Below are 23,373 nucleotides of genomic sequence, written 5' to 3'. Positions count from 1 at the left end.
GGTATGTTAGGGGAAAAACGTGCTTCTGTCTTTCCTCAAGTAAAGCACTCTGCCCTGAACCTCTCCTGCTCCCACTAGGACCCCCAGTCCAGATTAGGAAGAAAGAGAAGAGCAATGCTGTAAATTAGGAGTAAATTAAGGGCTGCCTTTGCCCACAGCTATAGGGAAAGAACACTGAGCTCCCAAATTCAAAGCACGAGAGAAGAGACACCTCGGCAGCACGCCACTGACCCAACGCCAGCAATTTACTCGCACATTTCTCTGCTGTTTATCTCGGTGAGCTGTCAGAGTCCATCCAACCCCCAGCGGAGGAACTGGTCCACGTCTCACTGCCACGGAAGCTGAATTCAGTCAGGGTCACAGCGCTCAGCCCGGGGCTGGCTCTTCCCAGGCTGCAGGTGCAGCTCCTGACTGCACAGCACCAGTTGGGGGGCGACACCTCCAGCCCCAGGTCACTTCTTCTTCCTGTTCAGCAGGTTGGGCGCGGATACCTTCACTTTACCAGGAATATTTCTTGACAAGTCGGTGTCCTACACAACAAAGATGAGGAATTGAGCGTTACAGCAGTGCTTTTACAAATACCTTCCTCACCCCTGCGAGCGTTTCTGAGACCAGTGGCACGGGCTGATGTGCCCGTTTCTGCTGCCCTTCCCCTCAGAATACACGGCTGACATCAGGCTTCTGGTCTCTGCCCCCAGTTTATTAACGGGAAACTTTTAATGGGTTTCCACGCAGCTTCCACCCCTCGGCTCCATTAGGATGGGGGGGCTGAGTCAGCAAGTCCCTGGACACTGCCTCAAGATCATTACCCATTAGTTGTGGTTTTTCTAGCAGGGTTCCATGACCAGGCAGCGTTAGGGCTGCTGCTTTTCAGTATGTCCTGTCACAGAACAGCCCGGGCTGCCCAGCAACCTGCAGGCATGGACATGAGCTGAGAAATGTCCCCTGGGGACTGAGAGCCAGGAGGGGCAGTGGCTGGCAGAGCCTCCCCCCCAAAAAAAAAGCAGTAACTTTTTTTGAAGCATTTACCCCCAAATTGGCACCAGTGGACGTTTTTCTGCTGCTCTTAGACTCATAAAAGGTAAAGTATGTAAAGAAAGTCACCTTGACGCTGCGGAACAGATCCTTTTCTCTTGCAGTAGCTTCTTTGGACTGCATAAAATTATGCAGGGCGATCTTTGCGGCTGTAAAACCACGGGAAAGACTTAAACTCTACAAACGTTCTGGTTTCGACAGGTAACGCACCGAGAAGGACGGAACCTCTTTGAATCATTACCTTTTCCTTTCTTTTGGGTGCCTGGCGTGAGCTTGACTTTGTACCTTTGAAAAGAAGAGGGCTCTGTGAGTCGGACAGCAGGCGCCCCTCTGCTGGGCCTTTCCCCCAGGAGGCGCCGCCACTCACTTGTAGTTTGTCATCGCCGTGTAGGGAGCGCAGATGGGCACGGCGAAGAGCAGGATGTCCTCGGGGTGCGGCTGCCCGGTCAGGGAGTCCAGCAAAGCCACGGCCTCCTGCAGGGGCAAAGAACTTCTGGGGAAGCAGGGCAGGAGCAGCACTGGCACCCGAACCCACCTCTGTCACTGGTGTGGCTGCAGCATCGCCCCTTCCAGCTCAGCTACCAGCTGGAATTGCCCCATCACAGCTCTGGGGCTGCCAGGACGTACTGAATTTAGATTTATCACCTTCACTGGTAATTAATTACCAAGCCATGGCTCATTACTGACCAGCTTTGATTGCTAATATCACATCTCAGTGATCTTAGCTTTAAATGGCCCAAAGGGGGCCCCCAAATGCAGTTACGTCTTCACGAGGTCACCAAAAGCTTCCCCCTACAGCCAACCGTTACCCTCCTCAGTTAAAAGATTTGAAGAAGTGAACTTATTTCCAGCCTTGGGCAACACCCCCAGCCGGTAATTACAGAGCACTCTGAAACAATTTTACACTTAAACAACCTCCTAACCCCGATCACGCTGTGTCCTGCAGCCCAGAGCCACCCTGCTGGGGGTGCAAAAGGTCAGAGGCGAAGACGGGGACGAGCTCCAGTTCCTCTGGTCCCTAATTTCACAGGGGATGTGCGCGATGAGCAGTGTGAGAAATAAAAAGACAGAAGCAAGCTGGGTTCCAGCAGCTTTGGGCCCCAAAGGGACTTAAATCAGCAGAACCAAACCCTTCCGAGGGGCTCAGGGTGGGAGCCTCGGTGCCAGCCGCAGCCTGCAGGGCTCCAGGCGTGTCCCTAGCCTAGAGCGGGGCCCTCCAGCTTCCAGCAGGACCAAGCCCCCTCCTCAGCACGTACGGGAAGTTCAGAGGAGAGCATTTACCTCAACTCCTGGCTGATCCTGCTCCTGGTCATCCTGTATACACAGAAAAAGAGACATCAGAGCTGAAACGAGCACACAACTGCTTTTTTCTCCCTAAGTCCCCGGAGAAAATAAATTCTTTTAGCAGCGGGACACAGAAAGCCAAATTTTCACTGCAACGACAGCTCAACTCGTTTGAAAGTGAAGGTAGAAAGAGCGGTTTCGTGTAGGTGGGGGAGGACGATTTCCTTCAAAACTCCCATTAGCTTGGCACATGCCAAACTGGGAGGAGAGAGCTGGGCTGTGATTCAGATCCTGACTCACAGCAACAGATCAGGAGAGCTCAGGGACACTTCTGCTGCACCGAGTGGGAGGATCGATTTCTCTGGATCCTCGGCAGCCTGGCGAGCTGCTCCCCAGGCCTCGTTTCGGCTGTGCTGGGAACCCAGCACACACACACACAGACTGCTGCAGGGCTTTGTGCTGCTGCCTGAAACCAATGGGCTCCCAGAGCGGTGGCATCAGGCACGCTGTTCTCCATCAGTGCCCCAAAAGCAGCGAGAGCTGCACTACGCAGCACCAGGAGGGTCACAAGAGTGGGTGAGAAGGAGCAGCCACACGAGGAGAGGCCAGCACACCGCTCACCTTCTCGTCCTGCTGCTCCTCCAGGGCTGGGTCCTGGGACTCATGCAGCAGGACTCCTCCTGGGAGCACCTCCTTGCCGCCGCCAGCACCGCGATGTCCAGACTTGGGTTTCTGCTGTTGCTTTTTCACTGTACTTTCTTTCGTCTTCCCCTTTTTCCCTTTTCTCCCCTTCTCCTCCTTGTTTGAGCCTGCAGACTGCGGTTGCACACGAGAGGTGGTTGGAGCCGGCGCCCTGAGCGCACCAAGGGGGGGGCAGAGCTCCCCTCACTCACCCCCAGCAGCTTCATGATGAGCTCCCGGTCCTCCTCGTCCTGGTCCTTGTACTTCTCCTTCATCTTCTTCATTTTACTCTGGAGAAGAAAACGCAACAATTTTAGGAACGACGACTTTTGCAGGGCTTTGTAGCCACCCAGAACCAGATGCTGACCCCAGAAGCGTGCTCCTTCAAGGTCTCCCAAAGATCTTTCAGAGCAATCCCCAGCCACCGAGCTTCACCAAGAGTCTGCAGCTCTCAGGCAGGCAGGGACCACACAGAGAAACCCAGAACTTCTCCCTGTGCGGGAGACGAGCCCACACTTCACGTGGCAACAGCTCAGCTCGGGGGCAGTGCTGCTCCCTGCCTACCTTCTGGCCCCGCTTGATGGGCTGAGGGGCTGGCACACCCTTGGTGGCGTTGGGAGCAGGGGGACGCTGCGGCTCCGGCTCCTTCTGCTTCTCCTCGGGGGGCTCCACGTTCTCGGAGTCATTCTGCTGCTTTTTCTTCTTCATTTCTCTAAGGAGAACAAGGACAGGAGCACCCCGGGGTGACGGCGCCTCGCTGATGAGCCCCCTTCCTCCTCCCAGCTCCTGCTCTCCCACCAGTGCTGGTGAGTCAGCCGGAGCAGGCTGCTCTCCACGGGGGGAACCCACACTTGGAGAAGAACATTTCACAGCCTCCTCCTCAGAGACAGCAGCAACACCAAGCTGAAAAGCTTCCCTCTTGTTCAGGCTCTCCGTAGGGAGGCTTTAGCTGCTGGAGCAGGACCCCCACACGCAAACAATCATCTCCAAAGCTTCCCACCCCCCTCTCGGCTGCTGGCTGACCACTGACAGCTCTGACAGCTGCGGGTTTCCAGGTTTCCTGGTGACGAAGAGCAGGCTGACCCCAAATCCCACTCACAGGGAGGAGGAAACGAGGAGGAGGCGTTCACCTCACCCCAAACACTGAGGCTCTCACCTCCTCTCCTTGGCAGAGAGATGCCTTCGCCCCTGGGACTTGCTGTCACTCTAAGAAGGGAAACACAGTTAGAGCCTACCACGTCCAGCAGCAGCTGCTGCTTTTGCCACACGCCTGGACTGGGGCCTTACCAAGCTGGGTTCTTCCTCTTTGGGGACACTTTTCTGCAGGGATCTGTGGGGAGATCAAAACGGAGCTGGTCAGTGGATGAGGAGCAGCTCAACCCTGCAGGCACCACCACCAGCCAGCCTGGGCACCCTGCTTTCAGCTTTCTAGATCTTAAAATTTCCAGAAAAAGGGCAGCGATGCTGGGATGCAGCTGACAAACAAGCCCTCAGATCCCTGCCAGCTTGCCTCGAAGCACACACGCAGCACAGGCAAAGAGCTCCCTGTGTGCACAGCCCAGATGGGCCACGGCATTCCCTGGGAGAGCTGCCCGCTTCCACCCACCCCATCGTTTTGCCTTCCATCCTCTGAGGAGTTCCATTTCCAGAGGCACGGGGAGATGAGCTCATCTCACGGCCACACGCAGAGCACTAATTCAGCACCAGCTCTGCACAGCAGCCCGTGACTCAGTTTCTTGGGGCTGAATGGCAATTCAGATTAAAAAAAAAAACACAAAAAACAGGGGCAGCCATCTCCCGAGGAGCAAAATCACTGCGTGGGCAGTCACGGGATGCTGAGGCCAGAACGGGGACTAACAAACAGCGGCCAAGGAGCCAGACACCCCCAGGCAGGGAGCAGGGAGCCGTGTGTGCGCTTCAGGAAGGGGGGTGCAGAGCAAGCAGCCCACAAAGAAGCGCCTTTTAGCAGGAAATGGCAGGCAGCACGGCAGGATTAGCACGGTACAGGGTTACTGCCCTGCACCCTGACAGCCTGCACCAAAAGAATTGATGGCATCTCATCACAGCCCTGCCCTCGGCAGCAGCAGCTGCTTCTTCACTTACCTTTGAGACTGAAGGTGCGACAGGTCGATGGTTGTGTCTGGGTAATCTACCTCTTCTGCCTTCGCTTCACTCTTCGGCTCTGGATGTTCCACTTCATCCTCGGATTCACCATCCTCCTCTTCGGACTCCCCCTCCAGCGCAGGAGGGGTGTTTGCTCTGCCCTGGTCGAGGTCAGCAACGCCCTCATCCCGATTATTCTCAGGCACGGCTTCCACATCTTCCGGTGCTTCCTCACACTCTGCTTTGTCTTCTTCACTGCTGCTGTCCCCTCCTTCTACGGTGCACAGGTGAGGAAAACACAGCTCATTTTAGGAGTGCCTGAGGCAGCCAGGTCTGCTTGTCCTGAGCCCACGTCACACCCACCGTACCGAGCAGCTCCACTTCTTCCGACACCAGCTCACTGGCGCTGCTGGAAACCGTTTCGAGATCCTCATCCTGTACTTTGACCTTCCTCTCCTCTCGGTGCCTCCAAACGCAGCTTTCGTCCACCTACCAACAGGGGGACCTCACGTTAGGCCAGCACCAGCCCCGATAAGGCTCGCCAGCCCTCGCAGAGCACACCTGACTCAGCTTCGTGCTCTCCCTTGGAACGCTTCCTGCAGTTCCAAGGGCAGAAAACTAAACCAGCACCTTCAGACCTGAGTCTGACAACCTGGAAAGCACAGCTAGCGAGGAGGCAGCTGCACAAGCAGCAGACTCTCCCTAAACACACACATCTCAAACAGCTGATATAAAAATTCAGCAGACAGTAGAGTTTGCTAGTTCGTACCAGGGTCTGTTTGCTTTAAATCAAGACAGGGAAAAATGGAAATATGAGGAGAGTAATTTTCAGCAAGACACATTTTATGGGATTTGTCCCAGTGAGGAAAAAAGACTAGAAATTAAGTCTCCCACAGCTCAAAACAAATTGCAAAAGCCAGCAGGATGTGCACAGAGGAAGCAGTACCTTAAACAAGAAGCTAAAGCCCATCATCAGATATGAAGGTGGAAGAAAATTCTTCTTCCCTGAAAAATAAAGGCAGATTCTCATGAAGAGGTTTAACAGCAGTGTTAAACGACGCCTTTTCAAAAATCATCTTTATTAGAGGCTTCAGGCTGCCAGAAATTACACCAAGGCTTGTTCTAGCTCTTGGATGACAACAGGGGAAACACTCAGCTAGCGATCTGCTGTCCAGGGCCCTGGCTAGCAGATGCTGCTGCAGCACCTGGTGCTCCTTACAAACTGCTCGGGACACACTTTGAGAAGATCAGGATCTGCCGGCTGCCACAGAGAGGGGGGCAGCTCAGCTGAATTCCTGCCACCGCGGGACAGCACGGCATCTTCAGACAAAAGGGGTGTCCCAGCACTGGGGGTGCCCAAGGCCAGGCTGGATGGGGCTGGGGGCAGCCTGGGCTGGGGGCAGGGGACCCTGCCCATGGCAGGGGGCTGGAATTAGATGGATTTTAAGTCTCTGCCAGCCCAAACCAGCCTGTGGTTCTGTGAAAATGCCTAATGTCACACGGTTCCTTTGTGTCTCACCTCGGATCATGAAGCTTCCAGTGGTCAGGTATTCTCCTGTAGGTGCAGTTTTAGAAACCTAAAAAGCACGATACGGATTTTATAAAGTGTCTGTAAGAGGAGACCAGCACTGTGCAATAACAGCACTAACAAGAGCAACGTCCAAGCAAGCCACATTTTAAACTTATGGGAACAGCTCTGTAGGAGGACTCTGTACCCAAGGGTTTCCTTTGGCCCTTTGTAGGATATTTTCCTAAGAGATGTTTCAGTTCAATCACACAATGATTTTACAAGTCCTGGGTGAGGACCTGGGCCAGTGAGGCAGTAAGAACACAGAAAGCACCTCGACCTTCAGTTTAACGTGATCTCTCTGCCCTTAGAGCGGAGTTGCTTGGAAGCAGACTGAGACCATAGCTAATGCACAACCTAGAAGCCCAACTGAAAAAAAATAAAAAAGGAAATTCCTCTTTCATTAAAGTTCTTCCTCTCTGGTATCAAGAAGCCAAGCTTGCAATATTTCTTGTCGTGGTCACATCAGCTCAGAGGTGACTCCTCCAACCCTGCCCTAAGCGCAGCAGAGCCAGGGAGAACTCAAGGACTGGTATCAGGGAACAGGAATTTCATCCCCATCCATCAGTTCCCCCCCAGAGACGCTCCATCTGCAGCCCCACACCACTTCCTTCAGATGTTCCACCTGCACAGGTCACGCTCGGGTCTCCTTACCTGGTTGTGGGAGACCCACCAAGCACTGGTGACAACCCGGGCATCCCAGGCAGCGCTGTAACACAAGGCCATCGTGCCTGCCTCCGTCAGGGTCCGCGGAGGAATGGGTTCCCCTGCAACAGTCACAGCCAACACACCAATTAACACAACCACAAACACAACAGATGAGGCTCCCCAGTTTCCACACGCCCCCTGATCCAGCACGTGTGCTTCCCAGGGGCTTTAAACTAAAAGAGGGGAGGTTTAGATGAGATATGAGGAGGAAATTCTTTACTCTGAGGGTGGTGAGGCACTGGAACAGGCTGCCCGGAGAAGCTGGGGATGCCCCATCCCTGGAGGTGTTGAAGGCCAGGCTGGATGGGGCTGGGGGCAGCCTGATCTAGTGGGAGGTGTCCCTGCCAATGCAGGGGGGGTGGAACTGGATGATCTTTCAGGTCCATTCCAACCCAAACCATTCTATGATGAGCAGCATCACCAGCTGGTCTTCACAGCTCCCCAGCAGGAGCTGAAGCCCTGCCACTGCTCCTTTCTCAGCTCTGCAAGGGAGCAGCAGCTGCGCTGCTCACAGCACGAGGCCAATTTTTGCCACCTCCCGGGACTGGGGCACAGGCAGGTTTGCACAGCTGGTCCCCCATCAGGTCGATAACAACTTGATTTTGGAGGCAGCGATGCCCCTCACGTCCTAACTGAGCCCTCTGCTGGAGCTGGGTGCCGCAGCGCGGGGGGAAGGCAGCTCGCAGGGCTGGACACAGCCACGCAGTGAGGACACCGCCAGCCTGCAGGGCCCTGACATCCCTCCGAGCCCCACAACGTACCTGTCGGGTTCTTGATCACACAGCTCGTGGCTCCGTGGAGGTCGGCATGCACGTATATGTCCCCTGGAAAAGAAGTGACTCAAATCAGTCACGTACGGGGTAATTCCACAGGTTACTAGAGCTAAAGTAAGAAAGGCTCACAGCTTCAGTGGGAAACAGCCCTTTTGTCTGCAAGGAGCAGGATGGGAAGAGGACTTGGAAGTCTTTTAATCCTCCCCAGCTGCCCCAAGAAGGATCAGCTCCTTTGCTCCTTAACAGACACTTGTCCTGCAGCGCTGGAGGGTCCACTCGCCCCCAGCCCTCCAGTGACAGCACACACGCAGCCTCCAGGCCTCACCACCACCAAAGCCCCTTTATCTGAGGCTCGAGCTAAGAACAAACCAGGCAGACCTTGCCGTGTTGTTCTCAGACAACTGGAAAACGAGACAGAAAGCTGCTACGCCCCGCTCAGTCATGCTCACCTGGCTTAAGATAGCGCTTTACAATTATCTCGTTCTGCTGCTGATCTCTCCCAGCAATGACAAGGTAATTCTCCGAGCTGACGAACCACAGGAACTTCTCAAACCTGCCAAATTACATCAATCCATGGGGGGAAAAACACATGGGGCTAGCAGAATGTTCCAGAGGTACTTTTTGTGTCAAAGTCTGAGAATACACAACTTGGTATCTGTTGCTTATAAAAGACACTGCAAAGTGTCATATCCATTGGCATGCTTGTGGCACGGAAACAAGACATGGTACAAATATAACATCGCTGCCAACGGTATTTTGAGATGAAATAAATACTGTCACCACCAAGTCCAGCTGCCTCCTATTTATTTTAACAATTTACTTATTAGACTATAAAAAGCTTCGTTGAAACGTTTTTGATCTACTGTTACTATTTCACAGATGCTGAGCTGCCAGAAAGTAACAGCCAAGTTCCCCAGTTTTACTAAGCCCATCTTCCCAGCTTTGTTAAAAGCCAGAAACTCAGCTAAATTTTAAGTCCAGCTCCACTGAAAGGAACTTTCCCAGACAAAGGCTCTAACGGGATCAAGCCAACAACTTAAAGCAGCAGCTGTAAAGAGACTCGATACGAGGTGCAGAGTTTAGCTCCACTTCTCAGCCAGTGAAGTCAGCCTGACGCAGCTGTTTTAAATTGATGCACGCTCACAACATGTTAGACAACAACAAAACTATACTTGCCAATAGACCTTCCTTGCTTTCTGAATGGTGGTAACTGTCTGAACTTCCTTCAGCGTCTGCTTCGTCTTCTTCTCAGCTGATTTAAACGCCTGTTTTGACAGAAAGCATGACCCTGATCAGCCAGCACAGGAATCATAAAATTGCTAACCAAACAGCAGGAAAGATGGTTGAAGTTTCTCTAATTTTTATTTTTTTTTTCAGAATGCAGGCTCCACATACAGCTGTTCACCAGCCCGCATTCCCTTCAGGCACAAAAGCACATCTAAAATCTTCATAAACCTCTGCCCCACATAAGTGGCCCCTGAGAAGATGATCAGCTATCTGATCATACAGATTTCCACTGATTTTCCACCCCTGCCTCTGCAATTACTGGTTTGTCAGTACCTTCACCGGGCACTTGTCTGAAGTGTTCATAATGCTAACAAAATAATACAGCAGAGGTCTTCAATTCTATATTTAGTCACCTTAAGTGCTTAAAAATTAAACAAATTTGCTTGGTTTTTTTTCCCTACCTTTCACGTCTCATTAGGACTACCTCGACTACATCACGATTTTCCACCTATCAGTGACAGGGACTTTGCTTTTAATTATCATCTAAAAATGAGGAAAAAAAAATACCTTTTCTGCAGCTTCTACTGTCTTCTGCGTTTTCTTAGCTGCATGTCTCTTGTGATCATAGTACCTGCAAAAGAGAAGCTTGTTTATGATTTAACATGCTGGGATTTCTAATATTTTTAGGACGTATTTCTCAGGGTTCTTTACATTTGTACTAAAGTTCAGTTCTGACAAAGTATTTCTAGCTCAGATCTTTCGTTTGGCCTTTCCCTGAGAAAAGCAACCAAATGGTGAAACTTCCCTTCTGAGACTGAATGAACGCGGTGTTTGCACTGCTGTGTGACAAGAAGCAGCCACTCTGTGTCACTGTGCAGAACCGTACTCAAAATTAAAGTGCTGCAATAGCTGGAGAGCAGCCACAACACTGAGATAACAGTTTTGGACCAGGAAAATGCGCATCCTAGACTCAGGGCACCTACCCACTTCCATTGTTATTTTTGAAAAGCTACGCACAGAGCCTTTCCTATGATGTTATCACCACCAACTGACGGCACAGAAAACTTCTACTAGCAAAGCACAGTTTGCTGTAAGCCTTACTTTTTGGCATTGGCATACGCAGACAAACTGAGATCAACATCGACCAGTGACGGTTTGTTTTTCTGAGGCTTCTTCAACTGCTTGTTTTTATTTTTCTTCTTTTTCCCCTTTGGCTCTTCTGTTTCTTCTTTCACTAAATCAGCCTCCTCCTCCTCTTCTTCCTCTTCAGATAACACATACGGGTTCCTAAAAAAACACGACATCATGTGATTGAGATAAGAGAAACAGTTGGTTTTCAACCATAGTGCAATGCATTTTTATACTTCTAGTCTCTCATGAGGACTGGAAATGGCCTAAAGAACCCTTTTCACTACAAAAACATTTTCACCATGCAGCCACAGGAAGGCTCCAGGATGCAATGCACGCAGGTTTGTATCTTAGAGTAAACCAGACTTTGGAGAAAAAAGGAAACAAAAGTACAAAATAAAGAGCTCACGTTTCCCAATCCAAGGAAGTGACATTTTCCAAGGCAGCTTTTTCTATCAAAAGATACACATCCACGTTACCAATCTAACGAAAAGGCCAAACTTAAAGAACAAGTCTGAAGATCTAATTGCATGAAGTAAAGAAATACACGACATTATGCCTGATCACACAAAAAGAGAGCAGTTGTGCTGTCACAGTGACTCAGGGAACAGTACAGCAGTGCACTGGTTTAAAACCTTAAAAAAAAATCAGAATTGCAGAATCCCAGCATGGCTGAGGTTGAAAGGGACTCTGGAGGTCACCTGGGCCAACCTCCCCGCTCAAGCAGGGCCCAAAATATCCATGCCACTGTTTTTAAGCAGTTATGCTGAGCACACATCAGATGGATTTGTATTTGCTTCTCACCAGTACATTAAATCCTGCTCTATCTGGCTATGCTAAGTCTGCGTAGCAAAAGGCAGTGGAGGAGCATAAAATAATGTGCTTCATAAAGGGAAAGACATCTCCACAGTCTCCTGTACTGCGGAAGCATGATTCAACAACTGGGGGACTGACTAAGCTGACTGATCAGCGCAGTGATCGTTACTGCTCATGAGACAGACAGAGATCACAGCTGCAAACACAGACCTCACTCCTGAAAGCGAGTTTACTTCGCATACCAACATTTTTGAAAATGAAATAACTAAAAATTTGTAATTAACTTTGCAACATTACAGCTTTCGTACCCAAAGTTCTAGCTGTAAAAAAGAAAGTCTAACTTTTTTTTTTTAAATCTCTGGAATCATGACACAGTGTCAAATCTGTTTTCTAAAAACACTCCAGATACCGTCTCACTGCCTGCTCTCTCGTCAGGACTTCCACAGGGATGAGCATCAAAACTTGCAGCTCACAACAGCTGCAGTCTTGATCCGTCATCCTTTCAGTGGACTGCCTCTGACATTGAAAGGGGCAGGATCTCACATGAATTTTAGGTGGAAGCAGAATAAAACGTATACAGTTAACTGCTGAGCAATACAATGGTTGGGACCTATACTGCTTTAGGACACCTTCCAATATTTTAGGATATAGTCAGCCAGACTAAAAATACCACAATAAAAGCTATTACAGTAACCAAATTATTATTTTTGAAAGCAAAAAAGAAAGCCCACTGAACTATGTTCTCTTCACAATGCTGTTAAGAAAACGTCAGTAACAATTCAGTAAAGAAAAGTTTTATTCAGTAAAGAAAACTTCAGTAACAATTCCTAAGCTAAAAAGATGGTGGGAGCGCAACCCCCAGCACGCAGTCAGTCCCACTCACACTTGGTACACGTGCTCTGCAACGTACTCACCTCAGCAGCATCGTGATGTGATTTGTTTGAAGCTTTAATTCCTTGATTGCACTTGCAACAGGGTCCCCCTGTGCCTGAGCTTCCTTAACGATCGTTCCAATCTCTGTCCAATCTATCTGGTTGGCCAACGCGCTACGGACCACCTGGATGGCTCGGTCAACGATCTCCAAGTTCATCTCTATAAGCTCTCCTTTGATCTTATCAACTTCCTTAAGGTAAGAAAGAAATTTACACCCATTGAAGCTAAACACCTACTAGGCAATATTTTAAAAAGTAATAGTAGTAATTAATATTGAGACAGAATTCAAAAATGGCACAGAACTGATCACATGAGGCAATAGCCAACTTGTGTCTTGCAAGCAGAGCTGCACAAGCAAACTTTGGCAAGAGAGGTACAGAGCATTTGTAGGGGAGCAGAGACCCACTGGGTCTCTTTCTTAAAAAAACATTATACATCTTCATTAAAAAAAATCCCAGTCTTACCTGAGCTTGCTGAAGAGCTTCTAGCCTGTTCTCGTGATCCCTGCGGACATTTTCAAGTTTCTTCAGTGCTTGTTTTTCCTTTCAAAGACAAGTAAAATGGAAAAATATTATATCTATACATATGTGACATCATCTCATCATCTAATCCCTGTGAGACACCCAGTACAGCATTCCAACAAAGAAAAACACAACGGCATGAGACACAAAGTTTCCAAAATACTGTCGTTACTTCAACTTTGCATACAAGCAATTGCTGCATTATGCAGTTTGAAATCCGTACCACATCATTTCCGTACCACAAATAAGTAACCACCACCTCCCCCACCCCAAGCTACAGAGACCAAGGGCCCTAAAGAAGCATTCGAAGCTCAGAGAGCCGCCTCAGCTGTTCCACCCCGGGTGAGAGCATACCTGCTGCAAGGCTTTCAGGTCAATTTTCTGTCCCTCTAGCTTGGAGTAGAATTCATCTGCTGCCTACAAGAGAAAAGCAGTTTTAAAATCTCCAAGTTGCACTGACTGATACCAGCAACAAGCAGGCAGAGGAGGTTTTCCTCAAGAGCTGACTGCAAAGCACTAAGAAGAGACATGCTAAAACAGGGTTCAACAACTTCCTCCATTTCACCTTTGCCTGAGACAAGTTCAGCAAGGCACTCTAGGTTATGTCTCACTACAAACAGTGGGCCACACACACAACAGAAAACAGCTGGCCAACCTGGACACTCATTTTTTGTTAAGAAATTATTAAAAGGAACCTGCTGTTGTGTACTGTGTGCAGCCATTTAATCTGCAGAGCAATTCAGAGCAATGCCCTGAATCCCTGCTGCTTTGATAGGTCGGTTAAAAAAAAACAAAAAACAATACAGAAATCCTAGAAACTAAGCCTAAGAACCGTCCCTGATGGGATGCTCCCGTTGCCAAACACTGATTAAAACAAAAGGAGAGGAAGGTTTTAAGGCTGCTTAGACCATCAGTGCTGTGAAGGAGATGACAGAAATTCAGCCAGGAAGCAGGGCAGGAAAGTAACACGGGAACTCTGAAGATCAAGGTTAGGAACACGCAGTTAGTGATTCCAGATAATGTTAACAAGCCAAGGACCAGGAAGGACAACACTCAAGGAAACACTAAACCAGATGCCTCGGGCTTTCAAAGGGGTCACTGCGGTGAAAGCTCATCTCCGGTGAGAGCTCAGCATCTGAACTCTCCACTAACAAAACGTTTGGCTGTCACCAGTCCTGGTCAACAGCTTGGTGTGTTCCATGCACACCCAAATTCAGTGCCACGTGCCATCATTTCAGCTGCAGGACCAAGCCAGCAAAGACAGCAAAACTCAACAGCAGCCTAAAGGCCCTGTTTTACTCGGCCTTCTACGTGTAAAACTTCTACCCATAAAATTAATCACCTCTTCCAAGCTCTGTGTTTTCACTATCAACTTTTGCACCGCTTTTTAATTACTCTTCTTAGCATCAGTCAATTAAAGCACTTAAGTACAGCATCAGCAAAAGCACTGTACCTTATTGAATGAGTCAAATTCCAAGTACGGACATTTTGAATGTTGAGAAAACAAGAAAGGATGAAATTCCTCATATCTGTAAAATACACATTTGATATTATCACCTGAAAACTAATTTAGGTTATGCAGACTAGTAAAAAAGGAAATAAACACTTCAGATATTTACGTGTAGATATCTTCTGCGGGTTTATCTGGTTCCAAGCTCGGCTTTTTCTCCTTTTTCTGGATAATATAACCCTAAAGGAATGGATAAATATGACATCAGCATTTGTCTTTGAAAAGGATCCCCTTTTATCTTGGCAAAGCAGCCAGTTTCAGGTGCTGACCTACTGATCAGCAAGAGACAGTACTTCACTCTAGCTGGGAGACTTTATGGCAAAAGCAACGTGACATCTTATTCCCCCAGAAAAGGTGAACTTATTTTAGGAACCTCAGAACTGCCCAAGCTGAGCGGTGCAGTCGATACACCAGAAGGAAGGGAAGCCATCCAAAGGGACCTGGGCAAGCTTGAGAAATGGGCCCTCGTGAACCCAGGAAGGTTCACCAAGTCCAAGTTCAAGGTGCAATGGTTTTAAACTAAGAGGGGAGACTTAGATTCGATGTTAGGAAGAAATCCTTCACTCAGAGGGTGGTGAGGCCCTGGCACAGGCTGCCCAGAGAAGCTGTGGCTACCCCATCCCTGGAGGTGTCCACAACCGGGTTGGAAGAGGCCCTGGGCAACCTGATGTAGCGGGAGGTGTCCCTGCCCGTGGCAGACTGGAACTGGGTGGTCTTTAAGGCCCCTTCCAACCCCAGACATTTTGTGAATCCACCCTGCAAATTAGCACACAAATGCAGGGCTGACAGGCAGAAGAGCGTTACCTACCATCAGAGCACAAGTGCAGTTCTCCTAGGACCTACATCACCTGTTCATAAATCATTTAGTTGCTGTACATTCTGTGCAAGGAGGTCGTTTGTATGACCCAACACCACCAGGAGCACAAGCTCCCAGAACAAAACCTGAAGCTGATAACCCCAGAACGGGCACGTTGTGAACAATAACTGCCCACTAGTTTAATTCTGCAGTTCCTGCGTGACTGCTAACCAAGTTGCCCAGCTGAGACCCACCTTTCCGCTGAAGTCATCCGTTAGTGCCATATATTCTTCAGCTTTTTCCAAAGCAGTGAGTATTTTTTCAATATTTTCTAAAGAGAGAGGGGGGAGGAGAGGAATATTTTAAGACACCTAGAACAGAAAGATATTGTTACATAAACCTAGCACAACAGCAAATCAAAAGACCCAGGCATCAGCTCTTCTAAGTGCCTGGAGCAGCCTGTCCGACCTAACCATGTCCATGACAAGCTCCAGCTGTGGCCCTGTCAGACAGTCTAAGAGTAGGATCCCAGCATGGCTCAAAAATAAAACTGCAGATATCCTGCACCCTGTTTTTAGTAACTGTTTCAGTTAATTGCTTCAGCAATTACTGTTCATTTTACTGTTCATATTTCATGTTCCATGAAGAAAGACCATACGAATGCTAGCAGTTTATAAAATAAAACTGCAGAGAAAAGCATAAACCAGTTCCTGCAAGCTGTTTGTTATAAAGTCGATTTGTTACAGCACCATAAAGCAGTACAAAGTAAAAAATCTCTTTGATTTTTCTGTAGTCTTACTTTTCTTTTCTGACTTTGAAATTTTGCAATAAATGTAAAGCCCCTGCTTTATCGAACCCCCACCATGTTTGTTATAGCCAAAGGAAGACTTTGATGCCAACTCCTCCCTATGGAATTCTTGTAAAATATCCCTTTACCTAGCCAGAGTTCACCTGATGTTTAAGGCAGTGTCTCATAAAACCACTGAGACTATAGGAGGAGTCTTACGTTCTATTTCAAGAGTTTTAATATGAAGTAGATTGGTCCCAACCTAAGAACATTACAGCATATAACCGTGTGGTCAGAACTACAGGTTTAAGGATTACTCATCTCTTTGAAAAGAATACTACCCAGACATGACAATGACCAAATATGTACAGCCTCTAAAACATTATTTTCTACGTACCTTTATTTTCCAGATTTTGATCTATTTTGACAGAACCAGAAAATCCAGCTTCTATAAGGCAATGCTCAATTAGAGTGGCTCCATACGCTACAAGAAAAAAAAAATTAAAAAACTCTTTTATAGAGGTGATTCTCCATGAAAACTGTGTTCACAATAAAATCATAAGAAGCGTTTCAACAATCTACAGCCAGGAAACTACAGTCACAATCCTTAGAGAGACCAGGGAGAGCAAAGGCATCGTGGTCCTGAATTCAGAAGGCAGGATCCATGGCAAGCAGGTTATCAGGACTCTCGCAGTGGCTCTCAGAAATGCTCACTGGTGGGCAGAGCTGACAGGTCTCAGCTTATGGTGTGAGCTTTTACAAACTCAGGGATGCTTAGGTTCATCTGGAAGTGGGAAAGGTCAAAGACTGAATGAGGATATTCAGGAGGGCTGGGCTTCACGTTGGCCTAAACAAAATAAAGCCTTTAAAAATTTAAAAGGGGGTAGGAAAAGAACTGAGGAGTGTAGGAAACCCGGTAAGGGTGGAAAACCACCTGGTCTGGGACAAGGGAGCACAAAGGGTGAAGTCATACAGGCTGTGCAGCTTCAAGGAAAAAAAGTGGGAAAAAGCTGTCAAAGCTAAAGGTGAAACTTGAGTGGCAGCAGAAACAGATGGAGCCCCGTTTGAACAGGGTGCCGAGAAGCAGCAAATGAAAACAGATACAAGATCCTCCTCTAAGATGTTTTAAGACAAAGAAACAAGCTGGGCCCTTGGAAAAGCACCTTTAACTGAGGACAGGCAAAAAAGAAATGAGGAAAGATGACGATCACCGAGACAAGGCAGCACCAAGCTTAGGATGATGCACATGGCCTCACAGAAGGTGACCCCAACAGGCAGTGGGACAGCCAAGAGCCCATGAAGGCAGGGCACAGAACGGCTAAATCAGATTTCAGCCACCCAGTCTGCCCAGCTGGATGCCACACCAGGGTACAAGGTCGACACGAACATTATAGACATTGTTACCAACTGTTTAATGGCATAGGTAGTCAGAGAGCTTCTCTCGTTAACCCACAGAATCTGAATGAAGTACCACTGTTAAAGAGCTACATGGTAAGAGACAAAACACACTTGAATTCAACATCCACACCAGCACAAACTGGTCTTAAAACTTTTCTATTCTCAACTCTTTTTAGCCTAAAGCCTAGAACTAGCAGAGCTTTGTACTAGATACAGAAGAGGGAGCACAGTTCTGCATTTTGCCTAATAAATTTACCAGACTGTTAAAAAGACACAAAAACACAGGAGGTCAAACAGATACAGTCTATTCAGATCTCCAGAAAACATTTAGCAAAGCTCATCCCAAAGCTCTCAGAGATGACAAGATGCCATCAAGTAACAGACCAGCCTCTTCCTGGCTGGAAGTCAGGAACCAGAGAGGAGGCCCAGGCTGTCAGCCCCCTCCAGGAGGGAAGCAGAGCTCTGCAGGGAGCTACGCTAGGGCCCGCGCTGCTCCGTGTGCCCCTGAACAAAGCCCAGTGACAAAGCAAATTCTGCCTAAGCAAGAAAGACCACAGTAAGCCGTGAAGAACTGGAGGAGACAAACACTGGTGATTAAAGAACTGAGAGAGAAACTCACTGTAAATCAACACAAATTGATGTACGTGAGGAAAGACAGTCCTGCTTTTCCATGTGCAGCACCAGAACCCAACCAACATTTCCGCTTGGGAGCAAGAACAACAGATGGCTCTGCAACAAACTCCACTGTCAGTGAACATAAAAACATCAAGCTGTGTGTTGGGAACTTTTGGGAAAGGAACAGCAAGTGGAACGAGGGAAACCATGCCACAGCACGAACCTGTGGTGCTCTGCCACTTTGAATGTTAGGTACACTTTTATCTACCCTGTTTCAAAACAGGTAGAGCTAGAAAAAGTGAAGAGAAGGACAAGTATCAGAGGCTTGGAACAGATTCTGTACAAGACTCAGAAGGCTAAACAGTAAGAGCTGGTCAGCCTAGAAACAACCAGGACATAAAATGAGTGGTGCAGAATTCGTAAATAGCAGCTGTTCACCTTCTCCTCAAATGCAATACTAGAGCACCAAGTTAAATTGAAGAGATCAGCTTAAAAAAAAAAAAGAGATGACTTTTCACGTGGTATGAAAGCAAGTGTAAGTCCGCACCACAGGACGCTGCAGAAGTTCATACAGGCTCAAAAAGAGATTGGGTAAATGTATGGAAGACAAATCCAACCCAAGCTATTAAATGCAAGGATGCCTGCTGGTCAGTGCTGCCTAGAAGTCTCTAAAACATAAAAGTACTGGGACTGAGGGGCTGTCCTGGGGAAATAGCAGGGTTTCTGTTAGGGCTACAGGCTAAGGACCAGGCCCCAGCCCGAGTTTAAGCTGACTGAGTAAGACGTGAGGATCTGCAGAACACAACATCAGAAACCCCTGGACACAAGAGCTCCCAGCATGGGAAGCACAATAAGTTCCACTGAAACCCAGAGGGATGGTCGGGTTTCACAGGTGGTTAAGGAAGAGGTGTGAGAAAAGGCCAAGCTCACAGGAGGGAAGAATCGCAGCCCTTTTAGAGAGCAGAACCTCGCCAGGCCACCAGTGCCTGAGCAACCAGATCAGTTCTCTGCCTGCCTACCAGAGAACACCCAGACAGACAGATTAATCGTGCTGGTTTTACCACAGCAGTACTGGTTGTGGGACTGGCATCCCGCAGCCACTTCCTAGCATCCCTGCCCCGCCTGTACATGTACCACCTCCTGGTCAGTACCACCACCGACAGGATGCTGGGCAAAATGCACCACATCAAAGCTCCAACAGAGCTGTTCTCAGGCCTTCATCCCTGCAGGATCACAGCAAGGCTCATTGTGCAGCTTGCTTTGAATCAAAAACAACAACAAAAATCTGTTTTCAAAGGCTTCATTTTTTGTTGTTTTTCAAACATACATAAAAGCAGGCTGTCACCAACAACCTCAAAAAATGAAGACAGCTTGAAGTTACTCAAATATTCAGTATCATCAAAACAGGACAGACACTGCCCCCATTTCTTTTCCAAGTGAAACAGAATTACTTACGAAGATGCGGGTTAAGAACCCTCTTCAACTGCTCCCCCTTGGGTGCATTTGATATTATTTCAGTTAACCTGCGAAAGATAAAAAAGAGTTGCAAGAACAACGGGTTTTAAGATCACATTGTATCGCTTACAAGCAACAAAACATTTTCAGTATTAGAAGAAATGCAAAATGGCTGTGGTACATGAAAAAAATACCCACAGACAGAGTACTTTTCGCACAGTAATTGGGGTTTATTCCAACACATACGCCACCTAAAAGCAGCTACCTTTCCACGGTTGGCAGAGGTGCAGGTGCTTTTGCGCTGTCCACCGGGTATCGCTCCCGAACCGCAAACCTGACATCATCTGCTTCGTCCGTGCGAAATCTCAGGATGTTCAAGATGAGGTATTCGTGGTCTGTCAGGACGATGTTGCCCTGCAAGAACACCCCAGGGGATCATCAGCCAAGGCCGTGCTCGAGCGCTCGCTTGCAGGGAACGCGCGTGGAGCCTCGCACTCACCCTGTCGTACAGCTCGATGATGAGGTGATAAGCAGCCTCGTTGCTCCCAAACTGGAAGTCCACGATTCTGTCTATACCCAGCTGCTTCACGCTGACCAGCCTTCTGGTTTTCAAATGCTTACGGCACTGCCAAGAGCAGAGAGCGTCTGTCAGACGATGCAAAGAGCCCTGCTTGTGATGTTTTACGCTGAAATATATTTGTTGGTTTTCTAAGCTATTGATCCCTGCTACAACACCGACTGCTTCTTTCTGAATACAAATACTGGAAAGACAAAAATCCCAATCCCAATGATACAAAAGTAAGGCAGCTCTTAGGAAAAATAATATCACCTTGATATTTATAGATAATACAATTGTTCCAGGTTCTTACATTAAGTGATTTTTGCCATTAAAACTGCTATTTGTTCAGCCATTATTCAAAGCAAGGTCATCTATGTCACCTCAACAAGCGAGCAGTTAGTTAAAGTCCAAAGACTTTGTATTACAAAGAGATTCAGGATTAACCCTGCATCAACAAAGGACATGGAAAGCCTCCCAAGAGAGTCTTTGGGGAGCCATTTCAATGAGGCCACATCCAGTGGTGGCAAGCTACGCAGACCTGACCTGTGAGACAGCCCTTGGGCCACGTTCCCACAGACCTACCTAGAGGAATGCAGCCCAACAGCTTGCCCCAAGATCTGAACCCTCAGAGTCTGGCAGAGCGAACAGAAGGACTCTATTAACGCAGCGTGCTGTGCCCAGGACCTACACGTTTGGACACTCCAACTGGAATGACAAGGACTTCACTGAGGCAAATTCTGAAAGGTCTGGGTGGCACCAAAAACATCCATCAGGTTAACACCAGTCTTCATAAACGTACACACTTGTTGTTTTGGGTGCTGAGAATCAACAACGGGCCACACTTGCTGCTTCCTCACCTTCAGCCACCTGCCTGATCAGGATCCACCAGGCAAAACCTTTTAGTATTTTCTTGTCTCCGAGGACAGCACATTAACGTTGCTTTCTTTAACCACTTTCTTTTTAAAACGAAACCGCAGGTTGGTTTACCTTCATTGCAAAGCTGGATGGCATCATGTTTTTTGGCCATTCGAACTCCGTCGTGTGAATCCGTATTCCAGACTCAACCAGCAGCGTGGCCTTGCAGTCGGGTCTGTTACCAAAACACAGATTTACCACTTGGTACCTGAACAGCCACCTCGTGCTACACACCAGGCTGCACTGGGACGAGACCAAAGCACTGCAGCCAGGAGCGCATCACCTGCAGAAAACACTCACCAAGACCACTGGAATCCATCAAACAGTGCCGCAGCCACGCTGACAGCAAAAGGATGCCCACATGTTAAGTTTACAGACAAAGGGCCAAGAAAAATGGTTTTGGAGTCAGAAATTCCCCAGTGCAACTGGAGGCAAGGAGGTGATGCTGGGCCCAGGTGAGACACGATGCAGCGGACAGGCTGGGGACAGCAGCGTGCCATCCCCACCACCTGGCCTGGGCATTAATATCACTGCAGAACTGAGGCTCTGCCCTCCTGAACGCCTCTCCTACTTCCCCACAGAAAGAAATGGGGATGGCTGTGTGCTTTTACAGCAGCTCCTGGGGCCTTCTCTACCTTTGCTGCAGCATTTTGCTTGTTTCACAACCCTATGTATGCTACCCCCAGGGCCTTCCAGAGTAAAAGTTACCGAGTTTTAGCAGAAAATGACAGGATTCCGCTGAAAACTGGTCAGAAAAGTGAAACACCTGCCAGCAGCAACGCCGTATGTACAAAAAGCGCAATTTCCATGCATACAGCGACCGGGTGAGGGGAGTTAACAGCGATTCTTACTTCTGCAGCCGGATGAGATAGGTCTTGTTGTCCACATCGTAAACATTGCTCACTCTCATTCCCAGCAAGCTGCCAAAAAAAAAAAAAAAAGCAATAAACACGGCCGCGTTACGAGCAGAACCCCACACAACCCCACACAGCCCCACACGGAACCGTGCCGGCGCCTCAGGCAGCGGCGGGGCTGGGGGGGCACGGGCTGCCCGGGCAGGGTCTGGGGGCCCCACACAGCCCTCCCGGTGCCCTCCCGGTGCCCCCCCGGTGCCGTGTGTCCCCCCCCGGTGCCGTACCTGCGGCGGAGCTCGGCGAGCAGCGCACGGATGTCGATGGTGCCGAAGCGGCCCTTCATGGCGCCGCCGGCCCGGCCCGGCCCGGCCCGGCCCGCTGCGCATGCGCCGCCGCCTCACGGAGCTCCAGGGGGCGGGCGAGTCCCGGGGGAAAAACGGTGCGGGCGGGCCCGGCAAAGAAACACAGAAAGATAAACACAGAAGCATCACAGAATCACAGAATTTCTAGGTTGGAAGAGACCTCGAGATCATCGAGTCCAACCTCTGACCTAACACTAACAGTTCTCCACTAAACCATATCCCTAAGCTCTACATCTAAACGTCTTTTAAAGACGTCCAGGGATGGTGACTCCACCACGTCCCTGGGCAGCAAAAGGAGCCCGCGTCTCTCTGTGTTGCCCAGGCTACGCTGCAGTGGCTATTCACAGGCGCGATCCCGCTACTGACCGGCACGGGAGTTTTGACCTGCTCCGTTTCCGACCTGGGCCGGTTCACCCCTCCTTAGGCAACCTGGTGTGCCCCGGCTCCCCGGGGCTCACCATATTGATGCCGGCCTTAGCGCGGACGCCCGCTCGGCATAGCGCACTGCAGCCCAGAACTCCTGGGCTCAAGCGATCCGGCGGGCTCAGCCTCCCGAGCAGCTGGGACTACAGGCGTGCGCCACCGCGCCCGGCCACCGCTGCCCCACGTTCCCCTCAGCCTCGAAGGGAAAATGGTGCCCCCAGCCCTTCAGGATGTCCGCAGCAGGGCGTCCTCTCCCTCACAGAGCCGCTTGTTAATCCATGTGTTGTCTCCCAGAAGTTCAGCCGTTAGCCAAATAGAATCATAGGATTATTAAAGTTGGAAAAGCCCTCCAAAATCACCTGCTCCAACCACCCCCTACCACCACTGTCACCACTAACCCACGTCCCCAAGCACCATGTCCCCAAGCACCACATCCAACCTCTCCTCAAACACCCCAAGGGACGGTGACTCCACCACCTCCCTGGGCAACCCGTCCCAATGCCTGCCTGCTCTTGCCGAGGAGAAATTTCTCCTCATTTCCAACATGAACCTGCCCTGGCGCAACTTGAAGCCATTCCCTCTGGTGCAATAACGAGTTATCTGTGAGAAGAGGCTGACCCCCAGCTCCCCACACCTTCCTTTCAGGTAGTGAAAACCGGAAGGACCCCAAACTTTCACAGGGGAAATGCAAACAACCCTAACAAAGTAAAATAAAATAAAATAAAATAAAATAATAGAACAAAATAGAACAGAACAGAATAGAACAGAACAGAATAGAACAGAACAGAACAAAATAAAATAAAATAAAATAAAATAAAATAAAATAAAATAAAATAAAATAAAATAAAATAAAATAAAATAAAATAAAATAAAATAAAATAAAATAAAATAAAAATAAAATGTTTGGAGTGATAGCTATAAAA

General features: G+C 48.9%; 1 protein-coding gene across 1 annotated transcript; it reads right to left on the bottom strand.

Annotated features, from left to right (window-relative positions):
* Positions 1 to 214: 214 nt before the first annotated feature.
* NEMF (nuclear export mediator factor) lies at positions 215 to 22,091 on the bottom strand. The gene is made up of 33 exons (XM_084521514.1): positions 21,950 to 22,091; positions 21,663 to 21,731; positions 20,884 to 20,986; positions 19,837 to 19,962; positions 19,603 to 19,751; positions 19,338 to 19,405; positions 16,267 to 16,353; positions 15,337 to 15,413; positions 14,396 to 14,466; positions 14,230 to 14,305; positions 13,131 to 13,193; positions 12,720 to 12,797; positions 12,237 to 12,445; positions 10,480 to 10,665; positions 9,946 to 10,009; positions 9,328 to 9,416; positions 8,601 to 8,704; positions 8,140 to 8,202; positions 7,325 to 7,437; positions 6,623 to 6,680; positions 6,050 to 6,108; positions 5,472 to 5,592; positions 5,104 to 5,377; positions 4,288 to 4,330; positions 4,157 to 4,206; positions 3,565 to 3,712; positions 3,213 to 3,290; positions 2,941 to 3,135; positions 2,317 to 2,349; positions 1,403 to 1,509; positions 1,277 to 1,320; positions 1,105 to 1,184; positions 215 to 530 (listed from the first exon to the last, which is right to left on the bottom strand). The coding sequence occupies exons 1-33, from the start codon at positions 22,006 to 22,008 to the stop codon at positions 453 to 455; spliced, it is 3,222 nt and encodes a 1,073-aa protein (XP_084377640.1). The 5' UTR covers positions 22,009 to 22,091; the 3' UTR covers positions 215 to 452.
* Positions 22,092 to 23,373: the final 1,282 nt, after the last annotated feature.

Source organism: Aythya ferina, assembly GCF_964211825.1.
Source record: "Aythya ferina genome assembly, chromosome: 5".
In the NCBI taxonomy this organism is placed as follows: domain Eukaryota; kingdom Metazoa; phylum Chordata; class Aves; order Anseriformes; family Anatidae; genus Aythya; species Aythya ferina.
This window is presented reverse-complemented; position numbering and strand designations above follow the sequence as displayed.

Excerpts from the sequence above, each read along its gene's own strand:
- NEMF (XM_084521514.1), bottom strand. The coding sequence starts at position 22,008 with ATGAAGGGCCGCTTCGGCACCATCGACATCCGTGCGCTGCTCGCCGAG. Across the intron at positions 9,417-9,945 it reads CAGTAGAAGCTGCAGAAAAG|GCGTTTAAATCAGCTGAGAA; the intron begins GTATTTTTTTTT and ends CTGTCAAAACAG. Across the intron at positions 2,350-2,940 it reads AGGAGCAGCAGGACGAGAAG|GATGACCAGGAGCAGGATCA; the intron begins GTGAGCGGTGTG and ends CTGTGTATACAG.